Genomic DNA, 25,755 nt, shown 5'->3' on the forward strand with positions numbered 1-25,755 from the left:
TTATATATTTTATACATCGAAAACCTCATAGGCTAGACGGATGATGTCTTCGGTAAAATTGCTCGGTAGGTCAAGGGCTATCTGGCGGCGTCATATATGTTTGAGAATTTATCCGCTAGAAGGCACTAGTAACAAATTTTCTTATATCATCTATATCTCGAGATCCTGATAAGCTAGAAGATTGGTGTTTTCGACGAATTAGTTCAACAGGCCTGAGGGCTGTGCGGTAGTGACAGATCCGATTGAGAATTCATCCGATAGGTGACGCTACTAACAAATTTTCTTTAATCTCGAGATCCTGATAAACTTAATGGTTAGTGTCTTCGGCTAAGTTGGCCAAGGGCCATTTGGTAATGACAAATCAGTTTGAGCATTCATCTGCTGGGTGGCGTTAGTAACAAATTGTCTTTATTCCTCTATATCTAAAGATAACCGTTTATTTTGAACAATAAAAGCTTAAATTTGATTTTGTTAGTTAATCTTACACATGTAGTCATTATATTATTGCACGTATTCTACCGCTTATCAATATTTTTGTAATGTAAAGTGTTGCTTTCATTCAACAATTTAGTAGGATCGCGAGATAAAGTTACAATCGCCACCTAGCGAATGGATTCCCGATCTGTCGCTACCAGACAGCCCTGGATCTGCTGAACAACTTTCCGGAAGACATCAACCTTCTTACTTATCAGGATCCCAAGTTATAGAAGATTGGTAAAGATGTGTTACCTGCGGCACCTAGTGGATCAATTTCACTTGATTTTTTTTTTCAAATTCTTCAAACCATAAACTAAAAGAATTTTAAATAAGTTCTGATTTTTTTTTGTTCAAAACCATCCCTTACAATTTTCTTAATGAAGTTTCTGAATATGGCTCTCATCGATTTATGTGATTTTAACTCAATATTAAAAAAAAAAGCCCACTTCACAAATTTCAGTAACTTTCCAAGTTTTACGGACAGTGTTCCCAAAAAAAATGTAACGGACTCTATATTTTTGAGTCAAAATTAATTTGATAGAACATAAACGCAAAAAAGTAATTCAAAATCAACATTCCAAACCAGCAAAATAGCTTCCGTTTCGTACGGTCGTTAGGATTGTTAGTATTAGAACCCTTCCATGCAAATTAATGCTATCCAAAAACAGTCTACTCTCGTGCGTTAAAGAATTAAGATAACTATCATACAAAGCCAAAAACAATACGCAATCGTTAAAAATTGGTTAGGAAAAAACGTCAGTGCTCTTAATCCATACAAATTAGATATGACTATGTTTATATGTATAGATAAAAAAATTGATATAAAAAATTGGGACCCCGGCAGAATCTTCGAGAACGGTACGGTTTTTGTCGACTACGAAAAAAAAAGTATAATAAAAGTCAGAGGTAAAAAGAGAGATAGAGGGGTAGAAAAGGCCACCGAGACAGACTTAAAGAGTACTTCTACGAACCCTCTACGGCCATTACCAAAGAATTTTCGTTTTTGTCAGAGATTTTGCGAGAAGAATTAATGCATGCACTTGATAGAAATGAAAGGAAAGAGTTTGAAAGTGAACTGAAGAGAAAGAATGAGAGGATCGTGGGATGGCTTTGCGGGAGGATCGATTCTGATTGGTTGATTTGATCAGATGATTGATATTGTGAAAGGTGGGACAATGATGATCTGATTTGAATTTTTTACTTATTGGGACTTAAGGGAATCTTTTTTAAAGGAGAAGGATGTGGAATCATAAGGGGAAGGGGGGAGTTGGTCAGAACGAAAACCGAAAACGCAAAACCGAACAACTAAAAACATACCAATTTCCGCTCCGCCGAGGTCGCTCAGAATCTTACGATAGGAGGGTCGTCGTGTTAGTAAATCTCTTCGCTTCTTTGGCGAGGCCTCGTCATCGGACATCGTATCGTCACTGTTGGTATCGGTCATGATACTGCCACCGCTGCCGACGTGCGGCTCTGGTTTGATCTGTGTACACAGTGGGATGCGAATCGAACGATCGAGAAGGATCAGTGCTCAGTTCGAAATTCGAATTATTTTTTTTGTATTGGGGGGGGAGACCGAGGTGGGAAGCGATTCTAACACTTTGACGGTAAGGACTACTCAAACTACGGTGTTGTTAGGTGGAAAAAGGGACGACGGACTCACCTGGATAGCCTGCAAACTGCCTTGCGTGGTGTGAATGACTGAGCTAGGTTTGTTACACACTAATAATACGCCTCGGGGTAGAGCAGGTATCTGGCCGGCTGCGGTTTGTATCACCGATTGCTGGTTCTGCTGTATGACTGATTGTGCCTAAAACGGGAAGGAACGGTGCATTAGTAACTGGATCATTTTGTGGGTAAGAAAATACGGCACACTACAATGGTATGATGGTACTGTGGAAAGGCAAGTTGAAAATTCGCTGAAAAGTTCAAATAGTTCAATCAAGATAATATACTTGCAAATACTTGGATGATTTATTTAAAGTGTCTTCGCACACATCAGCCTAATCAGTTTCACCGGAAAACCAAGTGGCCAGGCTTTGATGGAAAAAGAAAAAAATGGCTACGTTTCGTATCCCAAAAGCCCGACAAACTAGAAATGCGGCGTCTTCGGTTATTTAAACGTTCACAGTTTTGCCTCCAGGTAACCCATGAGTGCAAGAAGTATTCCATACTGTTATAATACAGGATTCATAACAGATGAATAAATAGTATCTTCGGAAAATATGTCCATGGATCGAGTAGTATTAAGAACTGATAAGTTTGCGTTTTCAATGGCCTTTGTGAGAAAGAAGAATTCGATCTTTAATAATTCAGAATTCAAAACAAGTAATAATATAACTATTTATGTATCAATCAATACGTTCGTTCTATGTTCTAAAATGATGCTTTTCTTGACTCATTCTTATTTCGCTCTGTACTCACACTCAACTCTTTCTCGTCTGTCTTTCCATTCACTTTCGAATATTGTGAGTAATTTTACTCACTCCATAAACTTTAAGGTGGCAATACTTCGGTTCACGGATTTTTAACAAAATTCAGAGTACCGTAAAATAGGGTATCTTTGAGAATGCGGGTAACTTTGATAATCTGGGACCCGCAACATACTTAATGAAATAACAAAAAAAAATCTATTAATCAGTTAAGCAAAACGGATGCAAAGAGTTTTATTATGACACTGTATCAGAGCTATTTTCGTTGATATCGAGAACATATGAAGCTTTATATTCAAATATTAGAAATTGATCAGATTTTAGCATTTTAGAAATGTTCTGTATCGAACTAATAAAACGTCTGGTTCGTTTGATGGGAAAATACAGAATGAATGTTTTATTGAATTAATAAGGTTAGTAACTAATCAATGGTGGTTGCTATGTGGCCGCTAAGGCTGCCTGGATCAAACGTGCTACAACACATCTACCCCGTAAGCTAGTAGCGGTCTGGAATTCGCACCACCCGATTGCTTCTAGTGACATATACTCCATTTTCACGACTGCGACCTGGTTGTTGTTGATCTGGTTGTGGAATTGGGTTGTCATCATCTTCCACGGATAGATACTCATCATCAGGAACAGCAACAATTGTTTCAATGTCACCCTCACGAGCACCTTCATCTTCGTAATCGTCGTATGCGTACTTCATAATTTGATGTATTCTTCTAACAATCATACCCAAATCGGCAGCATGGCATTCATATATGGTTTCGCATTTTATTGTAACAATCTTGGCTTTTATCCATCGTTGTCGATCAGGATCTCGATAATCCCTCGTATATACCATCTCACCAACCGCAAAATGGTTGTTCTTCTTTCCAATATTGAGTTTCCAAGTTTTCTCGAAATGTTGAACGTTGGTTTGCTTTCTTAGAACGTCAAATCTGGTTTTCATTTCCCGTCTTCAATGTCTTTGTCAATATTGAGCCACCAAAAGTAATTGCGGGCTAGAGACTTCATTTTGACTATTCCAAGATGCGATGAATGTAGTTCTTGCAGCAAAAATGGACGAAACTTGGCCGGCGCCACAATGCGATAGCCCCACAAAAGCACTCCTTCTTCAACCGTCAGCTCATCTTTCCGAACATAAACTTCTCATAAAGTTCCTGGTCATTCATGTTGCTTGGCCATCCGGTCTTCACGAAGTTCACTATTCGGCTAACAACAGGATCGCGTCCGTTCCACTAACGATCTTGTCTCGGATTCCAAATATTGTAGAAACATTACTTCTTCGTCATCTCCAACGTCGTCTCCACTACATTGAACTGGTGATCGTGACAAAAAATCTGCTACCTTGTTGCTTACGCTTTTTATGTACTTGATTTTATATTCATAATTAGCCAGGAATACAGCGCTTCCATGTCCAAAGGTGAATATTCTTGCTCATGATTCTTCAGCACTCTCGAAATGAATGTTACTGGCCGCTGACTTCCATCTGGGAATACTTGCAAGAGTACAGCTCCGACGCCTTTGCCCGAAGCATCAGTAATTAAAACAACAGGAAATTCTGGATTGTACGGAGTTAAAACGTTGTCGGAACACAATATCTGCTTGATGGTTTCGAAAGCCGCATCGCATTCAGCTGACCAATTGTATCGTTCGTCTTTCTTCAGCATTCGGTACAACGGACTCAATATTGTTGAAATATTCGGAATGAACTTGGCGTAATACGTTACCATCCCGAGGAACTCTCGTAGCGCTTTCACATTTTCCGGTCTTCGAACATCCATAATAACTCGAACCTTCTCTGGATCTTTATGTAGTCCATCACCATCTACGATGTGTCCCAAAAACTGGATTTTGGTCATCAAAAACTCGAATTTTTCTCTATTCAAGCGAAATCCTGCTTGCAAAAGCTTCACCAAAACTCTTGATAAGTTACTCATATGCTCACTAACTGTTGCACCGGTTACCAAAACATCATCGAGGAAATTGACGCATCCAGGACAATCTTGTAGTAGCTTCTCTAGGACCTCTTGAAAAATCGCACAGGCCGGTTTTGTTCCAAATGGCAATCGGTTTACATGATAAATACCTTTGTGGGTGCTCCATGCTAACATTCTCCTGGACTGTTGATTATATGATGATTTCAAATCCAACTTCGAAAACAGTTTACCTCCTTGCAGCGCGTCAAACAAATCCTCTACAACCGGCATTGGGTACCGCTTATCTTCAAGAAACGGATTCACGGTTACCCGGTAATCAGCGCATAGACGAATTGACTTATCTTTCTTCAAAACTGGAACCAAAGGTGTTCCCCAGGCAGCGGTTTCTGCCTACGAAGTAATGCCTGTCTTCTCCAGATTTTCCAATTCTTCCTCCACCTTGGATTGGAACGAAATTGGTATCTTCCTTGGCTTGAAAAACTTCGGCTCAGCATTCGGCTTCAATTGCAAGTTGACCTTCGAATACTTGTAACGGTTCAACGATCCATCGAACAATTCTCCGTAACGATCTAGATCCTCCTCCAGCTCTTTTTCATGCTTCTCTGATGACTCTGTATCCAACTTGTTGATTCGCAAATTCAGCAACTCCCCAATAAAATCTCGTCCGATCAATGGGTTGCGTCCTCCTTCAATGACAATAACTTGGCCAACAGCTTGTCGACCCTGATACACTAGAACAGCTTCAAATGCTCCTTTCCGTGTAGCCTCACCGCCGGTATAAAACACCTGTTTACCATGGAACGGATGTAACGGAAATTCTCTAAACTGGCTTTGATAAAACGCTTCTGAAACTATTGTAATCGGTGATCCTGTATCCATTTCAAACTTCGTCATATGTCCATTAACCGCAACGTTCACGAAATAAGGGTCAGAGCAGCCGATGCTGTTCACCTCCAAATAATTGACTTCGTTTTCTTTTCTTCCAGAGTTCTCCTTCGGCTTTTTCGGACAGACCACAGCAATGTGACCTTTTTCCTTGCAAATCTTGCAGACATAACTCCGGTACTGGCAGCTTCGAAAATTGTGATTGTTCTTACCACACGCATAGCAAACAGCTGAACTTGGTTTCTTCGCAGACTTCGCCCCGTAACTTGCCTTCCTTTCGCTAATCTTGTTTACTTCAAGAAATCCTCTGTTTTTCAATGTTGCTTCTCGTTTCGCCGCAAGCTTGAGCAAGTCCTCTAGTGCAACGATGTCCTCTTCTTCACACAAACGTTCGAAAATCGGACCTGATTGAAGACCCGTCACGTCCTTCAGCGCATGGTCCAAATGTTCTCCAAATTCACAATTCAGGGATAGCTTCTTCAAACGGACGTACCATTCTTGAACACTTTCTCCTGATTCCTGTCGAGCACTGTAGAAAATCGCTCGTTCCCGGTAAGTGACCATCGTCGGACAAAATCTTCCCTTCAAAAGTGCACACAGCTCATCGTACTTCTTCTCATTCGGTTTTGAAGGATGGCAGATATTCTTCACGGTTTGATAAACTTCTAGGGAAAGTGACGTCAGAAGTACAGCGGATTTACGCTCCTCATCTACGTCCGCAGCCAGAAAGTACTGTTCCAACCGCTCCTGATACATCTCCCACTGGTCTCCAAACGAAAATCTTGGTGGGCCATATCCTTCCATAATAACTTCGTAGGTTTGAAATCCTTTCGTCGCCAATTGTTCTGTATCGAACTAATTAAAAATACGTCTAGTTCGTTTGATGGGAAAATACAGAATGAATGTTTTATTGAATCAATGGACCAATGCACGAGTTCACTAATTTGACGTTTGAGCGGTGCCGAATTCACTCGTTGCCATGGTCACGTAAATAACACGGCACCGCTCAAACGTCAGATAGTGAACTCGTGCATCGGTCCATGGATCAATGCACGAGTTCATTATTTGACGTTTGAGCGGTGCCGTGTTATTTACGTGACCATGGAAACCCGTGAATTCGGCACCGCTCAAACGTCAGATTAGTGAACTCCTGCATTGGTCCATAAGGTGAGTAACTAATCAATGGTCGTTGCTATGTGGCCGCTAAGGCTGCCTGGATCAAATGTGTTACAGCACAAGAAGTGTTCATAAATAATCTGCCTACGATCACTATCCGATGATGTTATAAAGTAGTGGTTCCCAACCTTTTTGATGCTGCGACCCCCTTGGAAAACATCTCGCAGACCCCTAAAACTGATGGTCTTGAAATTAATGTTTATCACGTTCGATATTCACCACACGGCAAAATAAATATATTTGTTTCGTGTGGTTTAAAGATCAAATTGGATGTCTTCAGTAAATTTGGTGATGGGTTTGAATCCGTTGCCGCTCTCAGATATGTTCCAGCAAGTCAAAGTTGTATGAAATACTGGCTTCATAGATGTTTAAACGAAAATCAAACTAGGATTGAACTTGAAAATCCACCAAATATTTTCCAAGAGTCCGATAAGGAATTTCCAAAAAGGATCTTGACAAAATCAAACAAAAAATCAAGCAGGAAAAGTAGCGTAGATGTTCACTTAGGAACTTCCATAGTTCACTTTGACACTGATAATCAAATTGTCTGAAACTCAACATTAAGATGCACATACGAGACATACTATTGCAATATAAGAGCCCAATTGGTGTCAGAAAACTCCCTGCCGAAATGAAGTGAATAAAATACGTCGCACTTCTTGGGAACCCTTCAGCAATTCTACAAAGATATTCTCATGAGTTCATTAAAGATTTTGTCGAGTAAACAACTTGAAAAATTACACAAGAATCGAAAAGTTTGCTAATGTTTGCCCAAGGTTTACACTGATAACCCAAAAACACAGACAAACAGACGTCACACTCTCACCGATGTCCATCGACCACCTTTTTAACGGCCGATTCAAATATATGGTAGGTGGCCAATCCACCACCCGCAGCGCTTGCATCGTTTTTGTTCGCGTTTGACGTTTACACACTACCGCCATCTGTTGGTCCATCGGCCAAACACATCGATTTTAGCATTGGGCGTACATGTCCTCGTGACTATGATTTTGATCGTGATTTGTTCTAAGTGTTACGTCTGTTTGTCTGTGCCAAAAAGTTGAATGCTACACAATTGTTCAAAAATATTGTTATGTATCCAGGTTAGGTTAGGTCTTTTCGAAGTAGCTATTTATTTCAAGAGACTTGATAATGGACTTCTTAGAAATCAGTTATTGTTCGTAGGAGGCATTCGACAAAGATTGCGAAAACCTGGTCAGATATCCTTCAAAAAACGAATTTTTAGAATTACAGATCCAAAAGCTTTATATCAAAATCCTTGAGATACATTCGAGGGAATTCCTCGAGTGATTTGAATAGAAACCATTACAAATCTCTGATCTAGGTTCTCGATGAGTTTATTGTGAATCTGGCACAGAAACCTTAATAAATCAGAGCCGGCAAGGATATAGCTGCCAGTATTCCAGGTAATTTCCTCGAATACCTCTAAGAACGGCCTCAGTTTTAATTTTAAGCTCACCTTTTCAGTTTTATTTTCTAGCAGATATAATATAGAATGAGAACGCAGCTGCACGCCGAAAAATTATTTCTCACTTACTGAATAAGAGATTATTGACGGAATGACATCGAATGTATTTATTAGTAGGTGCCGTAAAACGGGGTTACTTTGATAGCTTCCTGAAATAAAATCTGAATATTTCTGCATTGGATTAAAACAATTTTATTTTATATTTTTAAAACAAGTACTGATATCTATCTTACTGGTTACAGTTGAAAGATTGCATAACGATTAATTTTAATTGGACCGATATATTTTCATACAATTGAAAGTCGATGTATTATTTTGGAGTAACTTTGATAATGAGTATGTTAGCACACGAAAATCGACAACCAAACTACTGTTGGGCATCATTGCAGTTGGAACTTGATTGGAGAATGTTTAGAAAGTGTATTAGATTTTGTACATAAAATAGCAAATTTATATAAAAATTCACCTACAAAAGTGTGTTAAGTTCATATATGCATAATAAACATCATTTTAAGTCTGTGTGAATTGGTATAAAATAATACTGTCGTGAATCGCAAGTCTGTAAGAAGTAGGCATTGAGAAAATGGGCTGTGAAGTTTCCAAACTCGTTTTCCATACAAATACACCCGATTCTGTTTTTGCACGGATTTTTTTTACACGGCCGTGCAAAAAAAGTTTCCATACATTTTTTTCTACCAAAACCTTATTTTTGCATGAAACGTCGAGAAACAGTGTTACTTTTTTTGCACGGTTCTTGAAATTTTGAACCGACATTTTTTTTTGTACGCATCCCCCGTGCAAAAACAGAATCGGGTGTATTCAAAAAATTCCAGAGGATTGGACCATGTTCAAATCTGTATGAAACTTTCACAATCTGGTTATCACTACGATATATTTCCGGGAAAATATAAAGTTGATCGAAACACGGTTCGTTTTTGTGTTACACGGTGCGAAAATCTGTAGTGGGACTGATATGCGATTACTTTTCATTATGGGACAATTTGACTTGCTGTTTTTTCCTATTTTTTCCGAATCAATTATATTATCTCATCAGTGCAGCTGAAAGAGCATTGAAAGATGTGTTGAAAACTGAACTTAACTCAATTTTGACGAAAATGCAGATGGGACTGACTTGCGATTCACGGCAGAATAGTTCTGAAAATAAATCGATCTATATATGGAATATAGAAAAATATATTCCGAACAAAACCTAACGAACTACTCAGAGTAAAAAGGGCGTTGCATACATGTAGGCGTTTAACATTATATTAAAATTTCTGACTTAGATTACAAAAATAGCTGCAATTTGTAAACATGATTTTCGCTAATAAATTTGAGACTGGATTTATGCTCTAATAAAACTGGGCTGTCAGGGATAAATGACGGACTTTTGAAAATTCAATCAAATAATGATCCTGGAACAGATTGTCATGGTACCCTTAAAACCTAATATATCATCGATTTTAAATATTCGAATATGAAGCTTCAAATGTTCTTGATTCCAACAAAAACAGCTCTAACACAAAGTGTCATTCTAAAACCATTACATTTGTATTCGTTTTGCTTAACTGATTAACATAAATTATGTTATTTCGTTGAGTATGTCGTGGGTCTTCCTATAATATCAAAGTTATCCGCATTATCAAAGATACCCCGTTTTACGGTACTTGCGTAGCTAAAATAAGTACATAAAAAGATAAATTGGGAACATCTTTGTATTCATGTATCATCTTCATCTGGGTAATAATGCTTTCTTGAAACAAATTATGTATGAGATTCATCATCTTTCTTATCAGCCAAGAAAAACGGACCCCCTGAAAAGTCGTCACGGACTCCTAGGGGTCCGCGGACCACCGGTTAGGAAGCCCTGTTATGAAGAGTTCGTCACTTATCCTTGCCAGCCTATTATAGTAGAACTTGAATTCAGTATCAAATCTTTTAACGAAAAGCGTTTTTGAATGTTATGGCGTAATCAAAATCAGAAATTTCTATAAAACGATATACACCGGGAGGTAGTAGGCCCAACGTAAAGTATCGTAAATCATTGGATGTTATTCAAAATATTCTCATTTTAATTCCAAAAACGATTGGTTTTCATTTAAATAATTGCCTAAACATGTAAAACAATCGATATCTAGACATAAATATACTGAATACGCGCAAAGCCTTGAGGCAGCGTTGCCGGAAGAGGGAGAGCTCACCGAAGCCCCTCTTGAGGACTGCTGGAGTAGTCTCAAAGCAGCCATAAACAACGCAGCGGAAGGTGCCATTGGGTTCGTGGAAGCAAATCGACGGAACGGTTGGTTCGACGAGGAGTGTCAGACGGTTTTGGACGAGAAGAATGCAGCGCGGGCGATGATGCTGCAGCAAGGCACCCGTCAAAACGTGGAACGATACAAACAGAAGCGAAGACAGCAAACCCATCTATTCCGGGATAAAAAGCGCCGCCTGGAAGAGTTGGAGTGCGAAGAGATGGAGCAGTTGTATCGTTCTCAAGAAACACGTAAGTTCTACAAGAAACTAAATGCATCCCGCAAAGGCTTTGTGCCGCGAGCCGAAATGTGCCGGGATAAGGATGGTGGTATCTTGACGGACGAACGTGAGGTGATTGAAAGGTGGAAGCAGCACTACGATGAACACCTAAACGGCGCGGAGGAGGAAGATCAAGACAGCAGGAGGAATGGCTTCATCAGTACGGCGGATGAGGGAGACGTGCCAACTTCCACAATAGGTGAAGTTAAGGATGCTATCAAACAGCTCAAGAACAACAAAGCAGATGGAAAGGATGGTATTGGAGCGGAACTTATTAAAATGGGCCCGGACAGGTTGGCCACTTGTCTGCACCGATTGATAGCCAGGATCTGGGATACAGAACAGCTACCGGAGGAGTGGAAGGAGGGAATAATATACCCAATATACAAAAAGGGTGACAAGTTAGAATGTGAGAACTATCGAGCGATCACCATTCTTAATGCAGCCTATAAAGTGCTTTCCCAGATCATCTTCCGCCGTCTATCGCCACTGCACAATGGTCGGGCTCCATATAAAGGAGCGGCCAAAACTACCAAAACACTTTTTTGATATTTTTATGGTTTTTATCATTTCAAAATATACCTCATGTATTATATTATTATGATTCCTGATTTAAATTGAATTGAAATTTAAATTTCTTTGACTTTTATGACGTCGAACTGACAGAAGTCAAAAAATTGAAAAATGTAACAATAAAATAAAGTACAAAACTCATATTTAAGGAATGCAATATTTTCCCAAAGTTGCGCACTATCTGAAAGCTTGTAGTTCAACACTTTTATCGAGCATGAGGATGGAAACAAATATTTGGTTGAAGCTTTAATATTGTTCAATATTACACTTTAGTAAATTTGATGATTTTGAACATGAAAAACAACTCTTGTCGCGTCATGTCGCCGCCATTTCGAATATTGCCCTTTAAAATGCATCCTTAGAACTTACAAAAAAACGTTTAAATTTTTTGCAGAAATTTGCTGATTTGCAAGTTAGAGCTATTCGAATAATTCAATATTTTCATACATTTTGACGATATTTTTCATACAAAGTTGATATAAAATATATTTAACCACTCTTCATACATGTTTTGATCTAACTCGTTAAATAACATACGAAATTTGTGCTTTCAGCCAAATTTGATTACATTTTTAATTTAAAAAAAACTTTTTAAAAAAAGTTACGTAATATGTGAATAACCCCTTCTGAAACAATAAAAACGCCAAATAACATATTTAGATTACATGTTTCATCTATTAAGGCGATAAAACTAGTTTTGGCCAAACTTCGTATTTTTCCGACCATTGTGCACTGGCAAGCAGATTTGTGGGAAGTTATCAAGCCGGTTTTGTGGACGGGCGATCGACGACAGACCAAATCTTTATGTTGCGGCAGATCCTCCAAAAGTGTCGCGAATATCAAGTCCCTACGCACCACCTATTCATCGATTTCAAAGCGGCCTATGATACCATCGACCGCGAAGAGCTATGGAAGATTATGGACGAGAACGGTTTTCCCGGGAAACTGACTAGACTGATCAAAGCTACGATGGATAGTGTACAGTGCTGTGTGAAGATATCGGGTGCTTTATCGGACCCGTTTGAAACACGCAAAGGACTTCGACAAGGCGATGGTCTTTCCTGCCTCCTGTTCAATATTGCGCTAGAAGGTGTTATGAAACGGGCGGGCTTCAACATGCGGGGCACGATCTTCAATGAATCCAGCCAGTTCATTTGTTTCGCTGACGACGTGGACATTGTCGGAAGAACGTTCCAGGTGGTTGCTGAACAGTATACCAAGCTGAAACGTGAAGCAGATCGGGTTGGATTGAAGGTAAATATGTCGAAGACGAAATATCTGCTGGCTGGAGGAACCGAGCGCGATAGAGCTCGCATAGGCAGACGCGTGACGATCGACGGGGATGAGTTCGAGGTGGTGGACGAATTTGTCTACCTCGGATCATTGATAACGTCGGATAACAACTGCAGCAGAGAAATTCGAAGACGTATCATCGCCGGAAGTCGTGCTTACTATGGACTCCGCAAGACCTTGCGGTCAGGTAAACTTCACTTCCGTACTAAGTGTACCATGTACAAGACGCTAATAAGACCGGTAGTCCTCTACGGGCATGAGACGTGGACAATGCTCGAAGAGGACCTGCAAGCGCTAGGAGTTTTTGAACGACGTGTGCTTAGGACGATCTTCGGCGGAGTATGTGAGAACGGCGTATGGAGGAGAAGAATGAACCACGAGCTTGCGCAACTCTACGGTGAACCCAGTATCACGAAAGTCGCCAAAGCTGGAAGGGTACGATGGGCGGGACACGTTGTGAGAATGCCGGACAACAATCCCGCAAAAATGGTGTTCAACTCAAATCCGGCCGGTACAAGACGAAGGGGAGCGCAACGAGCTAGGTGGTTTGACCAAGTGGAGCAGGATCTTGGAAGTGTGGGGCGATCGAGGAATTGGAGGTTAGCAGCCATGGACCGAGTTAGTTGGCGTAACATTGTGGCGCAGGTCATGTCTTGAAGGACGTAGCGCCAGCAAAAGTAAAGTAAGTAATATATATATTCTTATAAACTTACAACGGTGTTTGTTATAATTGTTTCTACTTAACACTTTTACAGGTGATATTTCTATAAATTTTGTACTTCAGTTCATCAAATCTAATCCACGCTCTCTCTTATCATTCTTCAATCGAGTTCTAATTGACATGATGTTGAACATTAGTTTGGTTGTGGATTTCCATGAGCAGAAAAAAATAGTTTATCTTCTATGCCTTACCGTCATATTCGACAAGAGTACTTCGGAAAGCTCAAGCAAGACGGTTCGTTTTTCGGTCGGCGTAGAGGTTTTTTTTTCTCTTCGCGCGTTTTCCAGGGCAGAGTGTTCTGCGAGGGTCCAAGCAATCGCGTTCAATATGCGCGCATCCTCGAAATGATACATGATACATGCTACAATCCGCTACGTTGAATCTACGCCGAATGGATAAAGCTTCTCCACTGGACTCGGTCCTGAGCCAATCGCTTCCAGTTGCCCTGAACGTTGAGTACCCTTAGGTCTTCTTCAACCGTAGAAAGCCATCATGTGTGCGGCCTAGCACGAACTCGACGGCCTCGTCTGGGTTTTCTACTGAATATTACTTTTGCTTGTCGTTCTTCCGGCATTCGTACCACGTGACCAGCCCAACGCAGCCTGCCGTGTTTGTTGAGCTGAATAATAATATCTACTTCTTTATATACTTGGTATAATTCATGATTCATGCCGCGTCGCCAGATGCAATTTTCTTGTTTACCGCCGAGTATTGTTCGCAGCACCTTACGCTCAAAAACCCCGAACGCTTTCCGATTAACCTCTTTTAACGCCCACGATTCGTGGCCGTATAGAGCAGCCGGGAAGATCAGTGTCTTATATAGCGCGAATCTTGTCTTCGTCTGCAGGCTACGGGACCTCAGCTGGTTCCGGAGCCCGTAAAAAGACCTATTCGCAGCTACAACACGCCTTTTCACCTCGCGGGTAACATCATTGTCGCACGGCACTAGTGTACCAAGGTGAATAAATTCTTCCACTACTTCAAATCGTTCACCACCCAGCAACACTTCACTACCAACATCACGATTGGAACCACGCCGTCTACCGGCGATCATGTACTTTGTTTCGCTGGTATTGACGGTAAGTCCATCCTCGCAGTCTCCCTTTTAAAAGGCACGAATGCCTCCTCCACGGCTCGACGATCGATTCCTATAATGTCGATATTGTCTGCAAAACCTAGGAGCATATGCGACCGCGTGACGATGGTACCGCTTCTTTGCGCGCCTGCTCTCCTAATAGCTCCTTCGAGGGCAATGTTGAACAAAAGGTTCGAAAGCACATCTCCTTGCTTCAATCCATCTAAGGTTACGAAGAAGGTCGAAATCCCATCCGCAACCCGCACACTTGATTTCGATCCATCTAACGTTGCACGAATTAGTCTAATCAGTTTCGTCGGAAAACCATGTTCTAACATTATCTGCCATAACTCATTTCTCTTCACTGAATCGAACGCCGCCTTGAAATCAATAAACAGATGATGAGTCAGCGGTTGGTAAATGGCTGGGCATGACGTATCATTGGTACCTCGCGTCCCTGAAGGAAGGTAACCATTCCATCTACCAGAGCTGCGGCAACACACACGAGCTGAGAACAGCTTTTATAGTGATGGGCGATATGCAGAGACGCGTGATCGGGTGGTGACCGATCAATGAGAGAATGTGCAAGTTGAGGCTCAAAAGCCGGTTCTTCAACTTCAGCATAATAAACGTGCACAGCCCTCACTCCGGAAGCACTGATGATGGTAAAGACGCTTTTTACGCGCAGCTCGAACGCGAGTACGACAGCTGCCCAAATCATGACGTCAAAATCATCATAGGAGATCTGAACGCTCAGGTTTGCCAGGAGGAGGAGTTCAAATCGACGATTGGACAGTTCAGCCTTCCATATCGATACACCTGGAGATCACCACAGCAGACAGAATCACAAATCTATCACGTTCTGATTGATGGACGGCACTTCTCCGATATTATCGACGTCAGGACCTATCGTGGTGCTAACATCGACTCTGACCACTATCTGGTGATGGTCAAACTGCGCCCAAAACTCTCCGTCGTTAACAACGTACGGTACCGACGGTCGCCCCGGTATGACCTAGAGCGGCTCAAGCAACCAGATGTCGCAATTGCGTTCGCGTAGCACCTCGAGGCTGCATTACCGGAAGAGGGTGAACTGGGTGAAGTCCCTCTTGAGGACTGCTGGAGAACAGTGAAAGCAGACATCAACGATGCAGCTGAAAGCAACGTCGGGTACGTGGGACGGAGTCGACGGAACGATTGGTTCGACGAGGAATGTAGGCAGATTCTGGAGGAAAAGAATGCAGCGCGGGTGGTCATGCTGCAGCAAGGGACCCGGCAGAACGTGGAGCGTTATAGACGGAAACGGCAACGGCAGACCCGCCTCTTTCGTGAGAAAAAATTGCCGCCTGGAGGAGACCACACTCTGTCTGGAGATGGAACACCTGTGCCGGTCTCAAGAAATACGCAAGTTCTATCAGAAGCATCAACGCATCCCGCAATGAATGGCGCTGAGAGCACAGGCAATGAAGGTCGGGACAACGGAGGAAATGCCTTCGTCGGTACTGCGGGCGATGGAAACCAACCAGCCCCCACTTTGAGGGAGGTTAAGGATGCCATTCAGTAGCTCAAGAACAACAAAGCTGATGGTAAGGAAGGTATCGGAGCTGAACTCATAAAGATGGGCCCGGAGAGGCTGGCCATTTGTCTGCACCAGCTGATATGCACAATCTGGGAAATAGAACAGCTACCGGAGGAGTGGAAGGAAGGGGTAATATGCCTCATCTACAAGAAAGGCGACAAGTTAGATTGTGAGAACTTTCGAGCGATCACCATTCTAAATGCGGCCTACAAAGTATCATCCCAGATTATCTTCCGTCGTCTGTCACCTGTAGCAAACGAGTTCGTGGGAAGTTATCAAGCTGGCTTCGTTGACGGCCGATCGACAACGGATCAGATCTATACTGTACGGCAAATCCTCCAAAAATGTCGTTAATACTAGGTCTCAACGCATCACCCTTTCATCGATTTCAAGGCGACATACAATTGTATCGACCGCGTAGAGCTATGGAAAATCATGGACGAGAACAGCTTTCCCGGGAAGCTCACAAGACTGATAAGAGCAACGATGGAAGGTGTGCAAAATTGTGTGAAGGTTTCAGGTGAACCTTCCATTTCGTTTGGATCCCGCCGGGGGCTACGACAAGGTGATGGACTTTCGTGCCTGTTGTTCAATATTGCGCTAGAAGGTGTCATGCGGACAACTGTAGTACGATTTTTACGAGATCCAGTCAATTTGTTTGCTTCGCGGATGATATGGACATTGTCAGCCGAACATTTGAAAAGATGGCAGACCTGTACACCCACCTAAAACGCGAGGCAACAAAAGTTGGACTGGTGGTGAATGAGACCAAGACAAAGTACATGCTAGCTGGTGGGGCTCGCCTAGGTAGCAGTGTTACAATACACCGGGAGATACATTCGAGGTGGTCGACGAGTTCGTCTACCTTGGATCCTTACTGACGGTCGACAATAACGTTAGCCGTAAAATACGGAGGCGCGCCATCAGTGGAAGTCGGGCCCTCCACAAGAAGCTGCAATCACAAAAGATTCGCACCTGTACCAAATGTACCATGCACAAAACGCTCATATTGCCTGGTAGTCCTCTACGGGCATGAAACGTAGACGATGCTCGAGGAGGCTTTGCAAGCACTTGGAGTCTTTGAACGTCGGGTGCTTAGGACGATCTTTGGCGGTGTACAGGAAAACGGGGTGTGTGGAGGCGAAGGATGAACCACGAGCTCGCCCAACTCTACGGCGAACTCAGTATCCAAAAGGTGGCCAAAACTAGAAGGATACGATGGGCAGGACATGTTACAAGAATGCCGGACTACAAAGATGCAAAGATGGTGTTTACCTCGTATCCGGTTGGTACAAGGAGCTAGGTGGATGGATCAAGTGCGCATAGATTTGGCGAACGTTGGACAGAACCGAGGATGGAGAGATGCGGCCACGAACCGAGTATTGAGGCGTGAAATTGTTGATTCAAAGAACATTTGGTTCTTTATGATGTTTGCTTAAAATTGTAATTATAATACGAAAAAAATACAATTGACAATAAATCTTGACTTCATTTCAAACGATTGTTGGTCTCCTTTTCTAGACTTTCTACGTACTGCTCAGTCAGGCCAACCTGCTCGTATGACTCAACCGCTTAACGATTTCATCGTTTTGATAAACACCCAGAATCACCTGTCTCCACTGTACGTAACGTAAAGCTAAGGTGGGGTATCAATTTCCGACACAAGACCATTTTAGTCACACGACTGCTCAGTTTAATGAAAAGCTATGAAAGAGAATTCCCAAAGCTGCCACCTTAATACCGGCTAGTCACCCTAGCCGACGTTGCTGCGGCACACAGATTATGACCTGAACATATGATAATACTATGTTGACGACGACGACGGTACGGCTTCCACCAACATGATGGCGCGGTGTTGATTCGGGTGACATCACCGTTGAATGCTCAACCACGAAAGCATTGCGCGTACCACCGGACCGAAAGCCAGGCAAAAAAAGAATCATTTCGAAAAAGTATACGCTCCTCTCAGACGGAGTTTTCCAGTTTTTATGGGGAAGATGAATACAAACAATCGCACATGTGCGACATTGCAATTTGGGGGATAGAAGGGGGTCTAAATGAGGGGGAGTGGGAAACTGGTGACAAACTACGCAAAGACACGAAGTCAACAAGTCACTAAAACGTCTACTGGGCTACTTGGATGCCTTTCTGCGGGGTTGCCTACGTATATACTTCGATCGGTTTCGGTTGTGGTTTGATAGAGTGGCGGCAATGGTGCACGGCTGACTAGATTAGGGAGGGTGAGACGACCGACCGAGGGGTACTAGAGCAGGTCGCTTCGATGTGCGGGAAAAGAATGAGAAAACACCAAACGATATCCACCAATCAAGCAACGAGCTGCTAAGCTAAGCGAACGTCTCGAATGACGTCATTCCGGGGCGCGCAGCAGTGACCGACAGTCGCAGTGGTGGTGGCTGACGCGATACAAATGCTGACTTGATGGCGCGCGTGGAAAGGGCATGGAGCGCAAAAAAAAAAAAACGTTTAGCATATTTTATATTTTTTTATGGTTGTTTATATTTGTTTGCCGATTCCCGTTTCGGGTCAATACTTGAGCAGCGATTTCGTTCTTTTTCTGCAGCAGCAATAGCAAGAGCTGCTGATTGGGCCTATTTTCTCGACTTTTCGTTGAACTCTCTCGGTACCGACAGTGCTGGACAATACGTTTGCAACTTTTTCGATTTTTTAAAAACAAAATGGATAACTATGAAGAATTAGATTGACGTCATTTATGGACCGGTTTGAATTGGATTTTCACAGTTCCCCAGACATAACTTGAATTTCAATTTATAGTTTTGACGGAAAAATCGATCACAAGTTCAAAAATAGTAACGAGTTGAACAGGTATTCAATTCAATCAAATAGGAATACAGTTTCCAATGCGAATCAGTCCAAAAGGTTCGTAACAATAAACACGACACAAACACAAAAACTTATAGGTCTCAACAAAAGGGATCTCAAAACAAACATCAGTCTAATGCAGCCCACAGACGCTCAGACGGTTTGACCAACATTGACTCCGCCCCCAAGTTAGTCAAACCGACTTATGTTGATACAACCGTTTGCCCAACTGTCAAGGTTGGTTGCAGCAACACGATATTTCTTCGCATGTTTTTAGACTTGCCGAGAGTCTAGTGAATATGTGATTGTTATTTTTTCGAATGCTGTCGCTGTGAGGGAGAATCTTTTCGCGATTTTCTGGCAATAATCGCAGTAAGGAAGAGAAGAACTTTGAACATTTAAGTGCCTGAAGGAATAAATATTTACGAGGAATTCCAGTTATGATTCGTACGAAATATTCCGGCAAAACTCAGAAATCATGACGGGTCTGTTTCGGGAAATATTCTGAGCAGTCATTTATATGGGAATGGTCATGGGATTTTTTTTTCTAACATTCTATCCAGAATCTTTTAGTCGTTGCCTCTAGTTATTCTGCTTTGAAGTTTTTCCAGGAATCCATAAGCTACACTAAGGATTCCAGCAAAAGCTCTTCCTGGAATTCTACCACGAATTTTATCAATAATTCCTTTAGAAATTTATCCACAAATTCAACCAGGAATTCCTCCGGGGAACATTTTTCAGGCATACCATTAGATGGAATTTTTCCAAGGCTGCCCCCTAGAATTCCCCCAGATTGTTATAACAATTTTTTCAAAGATTTTTTCAGAAATTTCTCTAGAAGTAAGTTCCATGGATTCCATCACGCGTTACCTAGGAATCACATCACGAATTCTTTCAGATACTTCTCAAGGGATTTCTCAAAAAAAAAATCATCACCAGAAATTCCCCCAAGGATTTCACCAGGACTTTTTAAGGGCTTGCTCCTAGGACTCCTCCTCCTCAAATTCCTCAAGGAGTTACATCAGAAAATCCACCAGGAATTTCTTCAGCGATTCTTTCTAGCAATTTTTCAACAGATTTTTCCAGGGATCTATACAAATACTTCCCAAGGGATTTCTCCAGTGGTTCATCCAATGCTTCCTTCAAGAATTCCACCAAAAAATTCTCCAAAGGTTCATTTAAGATTTCCTCCAGCGAAACGTTAAGCATTTCTATAAAGATACTACCCACAATTTATCCAAGGATTCATCAAGTTCCTCCAGGGATTCCACCAACAATTCCTCCAAGAATTCCATCAGAAAGCCTTCAAAGATTTCAAGAAAAATACTGCAAAAAAAATCATCAAAACTTGATCAGTAGGCATTCCTTTAGAGATTCCATTTGTAATTTTTTGACAGGATCCCTAGGTTATCCTTCGGTTTTCCTCTAGAAAATCTTTAATAAATTCTTTTATAAACTCCACCAGTGTTTCCTCCAAAGATGCTTCCTTGTATCTCTGAAGGGACCCTACGGGGCATTCGTCCTGGGATTTCTGCAGGAATTACTTCAATAATCTAATATAAATTTCTCCATGGATTTTTTTTTCAGAGTTGAAAAGAAATCTTTTAGGTCTACTTTAGGGATTCATCCTGAGGTATTTAGAGAAATGTGTTTGAAACTCTGAATAAATATCAGTTAACTCGCTGTAGGAATTTATGATAATCCTGAAGCACAATCCCAGTAACACCTTTGAAGTATTTTATGGTTGAACTTCTGGCGAAACTCTGGTAGATTTTCCTCCTGAAGGAATTCCTGTTTTAAATCCCAGGAGGAATTCCTGATACGAGTCACTGGTAGATATACTGGTAGATTCTCAAATGACAGGTAAAACTATTATAATAAATTTCTGGTTATATCGCTGGAGGGTTCCTGGAAATCTCCAAGAATCCCTGGAGTTATTCCACGAGAAATCCCTGGAGGAAATCCTGATAATCTTCGAGAATCGTTGGATATTTTGCTGGAGGAATTCCTTGAGGATTGATTCCTTAAGGAATTTCGGGAGGTATCTTTTGACTAATTCCGGGAGGAATCTCTTAAGGAATTCCAGGAGGACTACCTTGAAGAGGTCTTGGATGAATTTCTTGAAGTATTCTCTAGAAGTTCGGGTAGTGTCTCCTAATAAATTCCGAAAAGAATTCATAATAAATTAATTTAGAATAACCCTAGAGGGATTCCTAAAGGAACCTTTAGAAGAAATCCTGATGGAATCCCTGACAGAACTTCAGATGGAATCCCAGGAGGATTTATAATAAAGTCTTTGAAGTTTTTCTAAAATAACTTCCGATGGAATCCCTGCAGAAATTCCCAATGAAATCTATTGAAGAACTCCTTCAGATGGAATCCTTGGTAAAACTTTTGATGTAATCCTTGGAGTAATTCCTGACAGAATCATTAGAGAAACTCTTGATAGCATTTATGTAGAAATTCCAGGTGGAATCTCTGAAGGAACTCCTAATGGAAATCCTAGAGGAACTCCTGATAAAGTCCTTAGAAGAACTCCTTATGGAATCCCATCTTTTTGGAATTTCTAGAGGAAATCCTGATGAAATCCTCAAAAGAACTCTAATGGTAGCCCTAAAGGTACTTCTAATAGAATCCCTATTGGAATTCCTGAGAGAATCTCAGGAGGAATCCTTGTAGAAATATAAAGATATTGTTGGAGGAACTCCTGATAGAGTCCCGATGAAATCTCTAGATGAACTCCTCATGAAATTGTTGGGTCAAAAAATGTTGGGAGCCACTACCCTAGAGCAACAACGTACAGAGTGGAGGAATGGACAGGTGGAATCTCTGAAATATCTCCTGATAGAATGCAGGAGAAACTTCTGATGCAATCCCTAGTTGAGTTCCAGGTGCAATCTCTGAAAGAACTCCTGATCTATGCTCTGAAGGAATTCCAGATGGAATCCCTGAAGAATTCCTGATGGAATCCCTAGACGAACATCTGATGAAACCCCCAGAAGAATTCTTGATGGAATTCCTAGAGGAACTTCCGATGGAATCCCTAGAGCTAGTCCTGATAAAAACCTTGAAGGAACTGCTGAATGAAACCTTCGTGAAATTTATGATTGAATCAGGTATTGCAGATTTCGTTCTCATTTGATTTCGAAGCACGATCAAAGCAAGCGAAGAAAAACATGTCCATCTGTTTCGGTCCACGATCAGTAATGTTTCGCCAGTTGTAACAAGCTTGATAAATAACGGCAGCAAATTATTATGTTCCATCGGGGTAGGTGTTTCATTTTACTGACATAAAAAAACAATCCCCCAGGTTTGGAGCTTGTTTGCATGAGAGTTTAGCCATAGTAAAAGATGATAAACAGGTTCTCATTAAGTGCTGCGGATCATGATTGTTACAGAGGGATAAAAAAGGAAACTTGCAATTTCCCTAGACTAAAGTGAATTTTTGACAAATTTTCATAACTTAAATAACTTAAGGTGAAGATTCTTGAACTGTCAGAAGCACAAATTTAGAGAACTAGACAAACGTTTGTGCTGAAACTTTGACCGATTGGTCACTTGCTAAAGGGTGGAAATGTGTGGAAAAAAAATTCAAGATGCATGAGCGGATCATTTTGCATCGACAACCGTAAAAAGTTGCAAAAGCATTGTCCAATACTGTACACCAACCGCGTGTCTGCAATTGGTTGCCAGAAAACATTGAAATAATTAGACTAATTTCGAGTTGCGGGAAGTACACTATAGCAGTTGGCTTCTAATTGATTCTAATCTCTCCCTCCGCTAGAGTTGCAGATAGAAAGCGAGAGAGAGACAGCACTGCCCAATATGGCAAACAGGCTGCAGAAAATGAATAATGTACACACAAATCGAGTAAACCTGTTGAGGATGAGTGTGCTGCTGCTGCTGCTGCCGGAGATAATCGAGATCACGGGGGAAATTTTGCGCGCAAAGTTTATTGCTCTTGTGCGTATCGATGATGCGATGACGAGCTGGATGATCATACAAATAGTGATCAAGGGGATAATCTTGCTCACCACTTGTTTACACAATGTGCAACAGTTTGGCAAAATTGTGGGATTCACTATGGCATTATGGGACGTTTTGAATTTTCAGATTCTTTAGATGATTTTCGACAACATTTCATTCAACTTTGGTATATCTATTTTGCTCAGTGTGTTTTTATTTCCACCAAATTTGCTTCCAAGTCGGTTATACATTTGTCTACAGCTAAATAACAGCTCGTGTGCAAGTAGAACTGATAATAATGGCACAATTGGCACAATTACGGCTCAAATTATGGTAGAAGGATTACTTTCAATCAATGATATAGATTTAACTATGGCGTTCGATTTCCAATGTTTCATACTTGTTTGAGTTTCTAGATCATCTTATTTCACGAATGCAGTTGAATTGCTTGAACTTGAATTGTATGGTGGAATTTTACACCGTTTATGGTTTTTATCCTTCTTACACTATAAGAAGGGTACAGATGTACAGATCGCCTGAAAATTGATTTTTGATCTAAGGCCCAGAGAACCGAGTCATATATGTACACACTCCGAAAAAACCATGCGATTTTACGTCTTTTGGATGCACATAAAAGAAGCGAACCAAATGATGTGAATTTGTGTCTCATTTTAAATACAATGGTGTCTGATTCGGCATACGTCAATCATAGCGGCATCGTTTTAATGACCTTCATCATGTAAAATTACATTTTTCTTTCAATACATCTTTCTGAACCCATTTCTACGTGATTTCATCACTTACATCATGTGTCATTCAGTCATTATGTGAATTACGTCCGGAGTGATTTTCATTATTTTTAAGAGTGTAGGTTAGAGCGACGCAAATTCTGAAATTTCGGCTCCCCTATGTTTTGACGATTGTTATTATGGTAAATAGCATCCTCCCAAAGTTTGAAATAATTCGTTTCTATTGAATCTTTCTGATGACATCAGGCTTGTTTTGGAGTCAATTGATACAAAATGACACTTTATTCAACAATCATTCGCTCTTGAATAAATTTAAGCATATTAAGAAAGTTATTGCCAATAGTATTTTATTCTTTATCCAGAAATAAACCTTCTTTCAAATATTAATTCTTCTTTTGAGTTTCGCTATTGGAACAATTTTTTTTTTGTACTGAAGATTTTGTATATTTAGCACAAATTTACCCTTCTTTTATTTGTTTTTTTTCTAAATATGATGTTACCATAATTATAGATTTGAAAACTGATGAATTGAAATTTCAATAAATTTCTTTTTTTGTTTCCAACTGACAAAAGGGCGGCAATCGATAACATTAAACTACTCAAATTATCAGCGAAAAGAGAAATCGATTACTGCAATTACTTCGATGGGTTGTGCTACTTTTCCCCAAATGTCGGTTCCCCGAATGTCGTTTCCCCGAAAGCCAGTTCCCCGAATGCCAGTTCCACGAATGCCAGTTCCCCGAATATTTATTTATTTATATTTATTAATTTGCAATGTAAGGTTACACCTTTTTCAATTATTGCATTCCGAATTCATTTAGTTACAAAAACACTTAAAACTAAACATAACAGTTTCTGAATTCTGTTCACTTATACGTTGCTATACGTAATATCCCGTTTCCCCGACTAGCCCTCTTCCCCGATAAATTTTAGCACTCATAATTGTCGTAACTTTATACATTTCAGGGTGGTGAACGAACTGACCATCTAATATGCATCCTTCTTTATTTAATTGGCGGTTCTTGCGAGTTTTACCGCGTCATTACTTTTGCCAACATGTGTATAGCCGAGAATGACAGAATACTTCCTTTGACTGTTTATCGTTCATTCTCGTCACCACTTTTCGGGGAAAGCAGTCACTCGGGGAAATGGCATTTGAGGAAAAGCACCACAATCACTTCGATGATTCTGAACGCACTTTTTTATGTCTTTTCGTTTTATTGTGCCGCAATAATTTTTGGCGTCTATTCTTCTATTGGTTTAATTATAAATTTTACCTTCTTTTAAAATAGGCTGTTCTTTATATTTATACTATTTTAAATTTTATTATTTAGTAAAGCTAAATGTTAGCCATTTTTATATTAAGCTGTTTTATCAATTCTTGCCAGATGTGTTGTTAGAATGATAATTACTTTAGAACCTGCCAATATCAACTTATTTTTTCTTGGGGCAAACGCGTGATCTCCTTCCGATATATGCTGGAAAAAAATATTTTTTCGATCACAAATTTTCCCTTCTCTCGATAATAGACGGTGTTTTCGATGTACACTTCCCAAAATAAGAATTTTTATTGAGCAGTTGAAAAGTTTTGCTACTATTATTCTCTTCTAAATATGTGTTGTTCATTTGAGCTTTGCTGTGAAATGATTGTTTTACGTTAGAGCCTTAAACATTTTAAACGAAAAATAAGCTGCTCTCGTATATAGGCGATTTTTGCATTAAGTCGCATTGATAGATCTTTGGATTAGAACCCTTGATATTTTGCAAAAAAAAAATCCATTCTATTATCAAGTAATTTTCATCGAGTGTCACGTCCAAACTGGGACAGAGTTTGCAGCGAAATATTCTATGAGCGTTCCCTTGATGAATAACTGCGAACTTTCTTTGCCAATTTTTTGTTTTCAAATATGTATATCGCATCAAGCTCAAAGATAAGGTACCGCGGGGCAAGTGGGTAAATGGGGTAAGTGAAAACAATTGATATATTTTACTAAATATGTGAATTAACGTTTTAAACTCAT

General features: G+C 40.7%; 1 protein-coding gene across 9 annotated transcripts in view; it reads right to left on the reverse strand.

The window, feature by feature from the left end:
- The window catches only part of LOC23687935 (cyclic AMP response element-binding protein B), a 96,931-nt gene that overhangs the window by 16,277 nt on the left and 54,899 nt on the right, over positions 1-25,755 (reverse strand). For 6 of the 9 annotated variants that reach the window (XM_021838973.1, XM_021838976.1, XM_021838974.1 and 3 more), the window contains exons 3-4: positions 2,141-2,287; positions 1,795-1,960 (exon numbers count right to left, since the gene is read on the reverse strand). In XM_021838973.1, the coding sequence (XP_021694665.1) occupies positions 1,795-1,960; positions 2,141-2,287 (313 nt within the window). The remainder of the gene's footprint in view (positions 1-1,794; positions 1,961-2,140; positions 2,288-25,755) is intronic. The other 3 variants (XM_021838979.1, XM_021838978.1, XM_021838975.1) reach the window with 1 other exon arrangement.

This window comes from Aedes aegypti, chromosome 1 (genome assembly GCF_002204515.2).
Source record: "Aedes aegypti strain LVP_AGWG chromosome 1, AaegL5.0 Primary Assembly, whole genome shotgun sequence".
Classification (NCBI taxonomy): domain Eukaryota; kingdom Metazoa; phylum Arthropoda; class Insecta; order Diptera; family Culicidae; genus Aedes; species Aedes aegypti.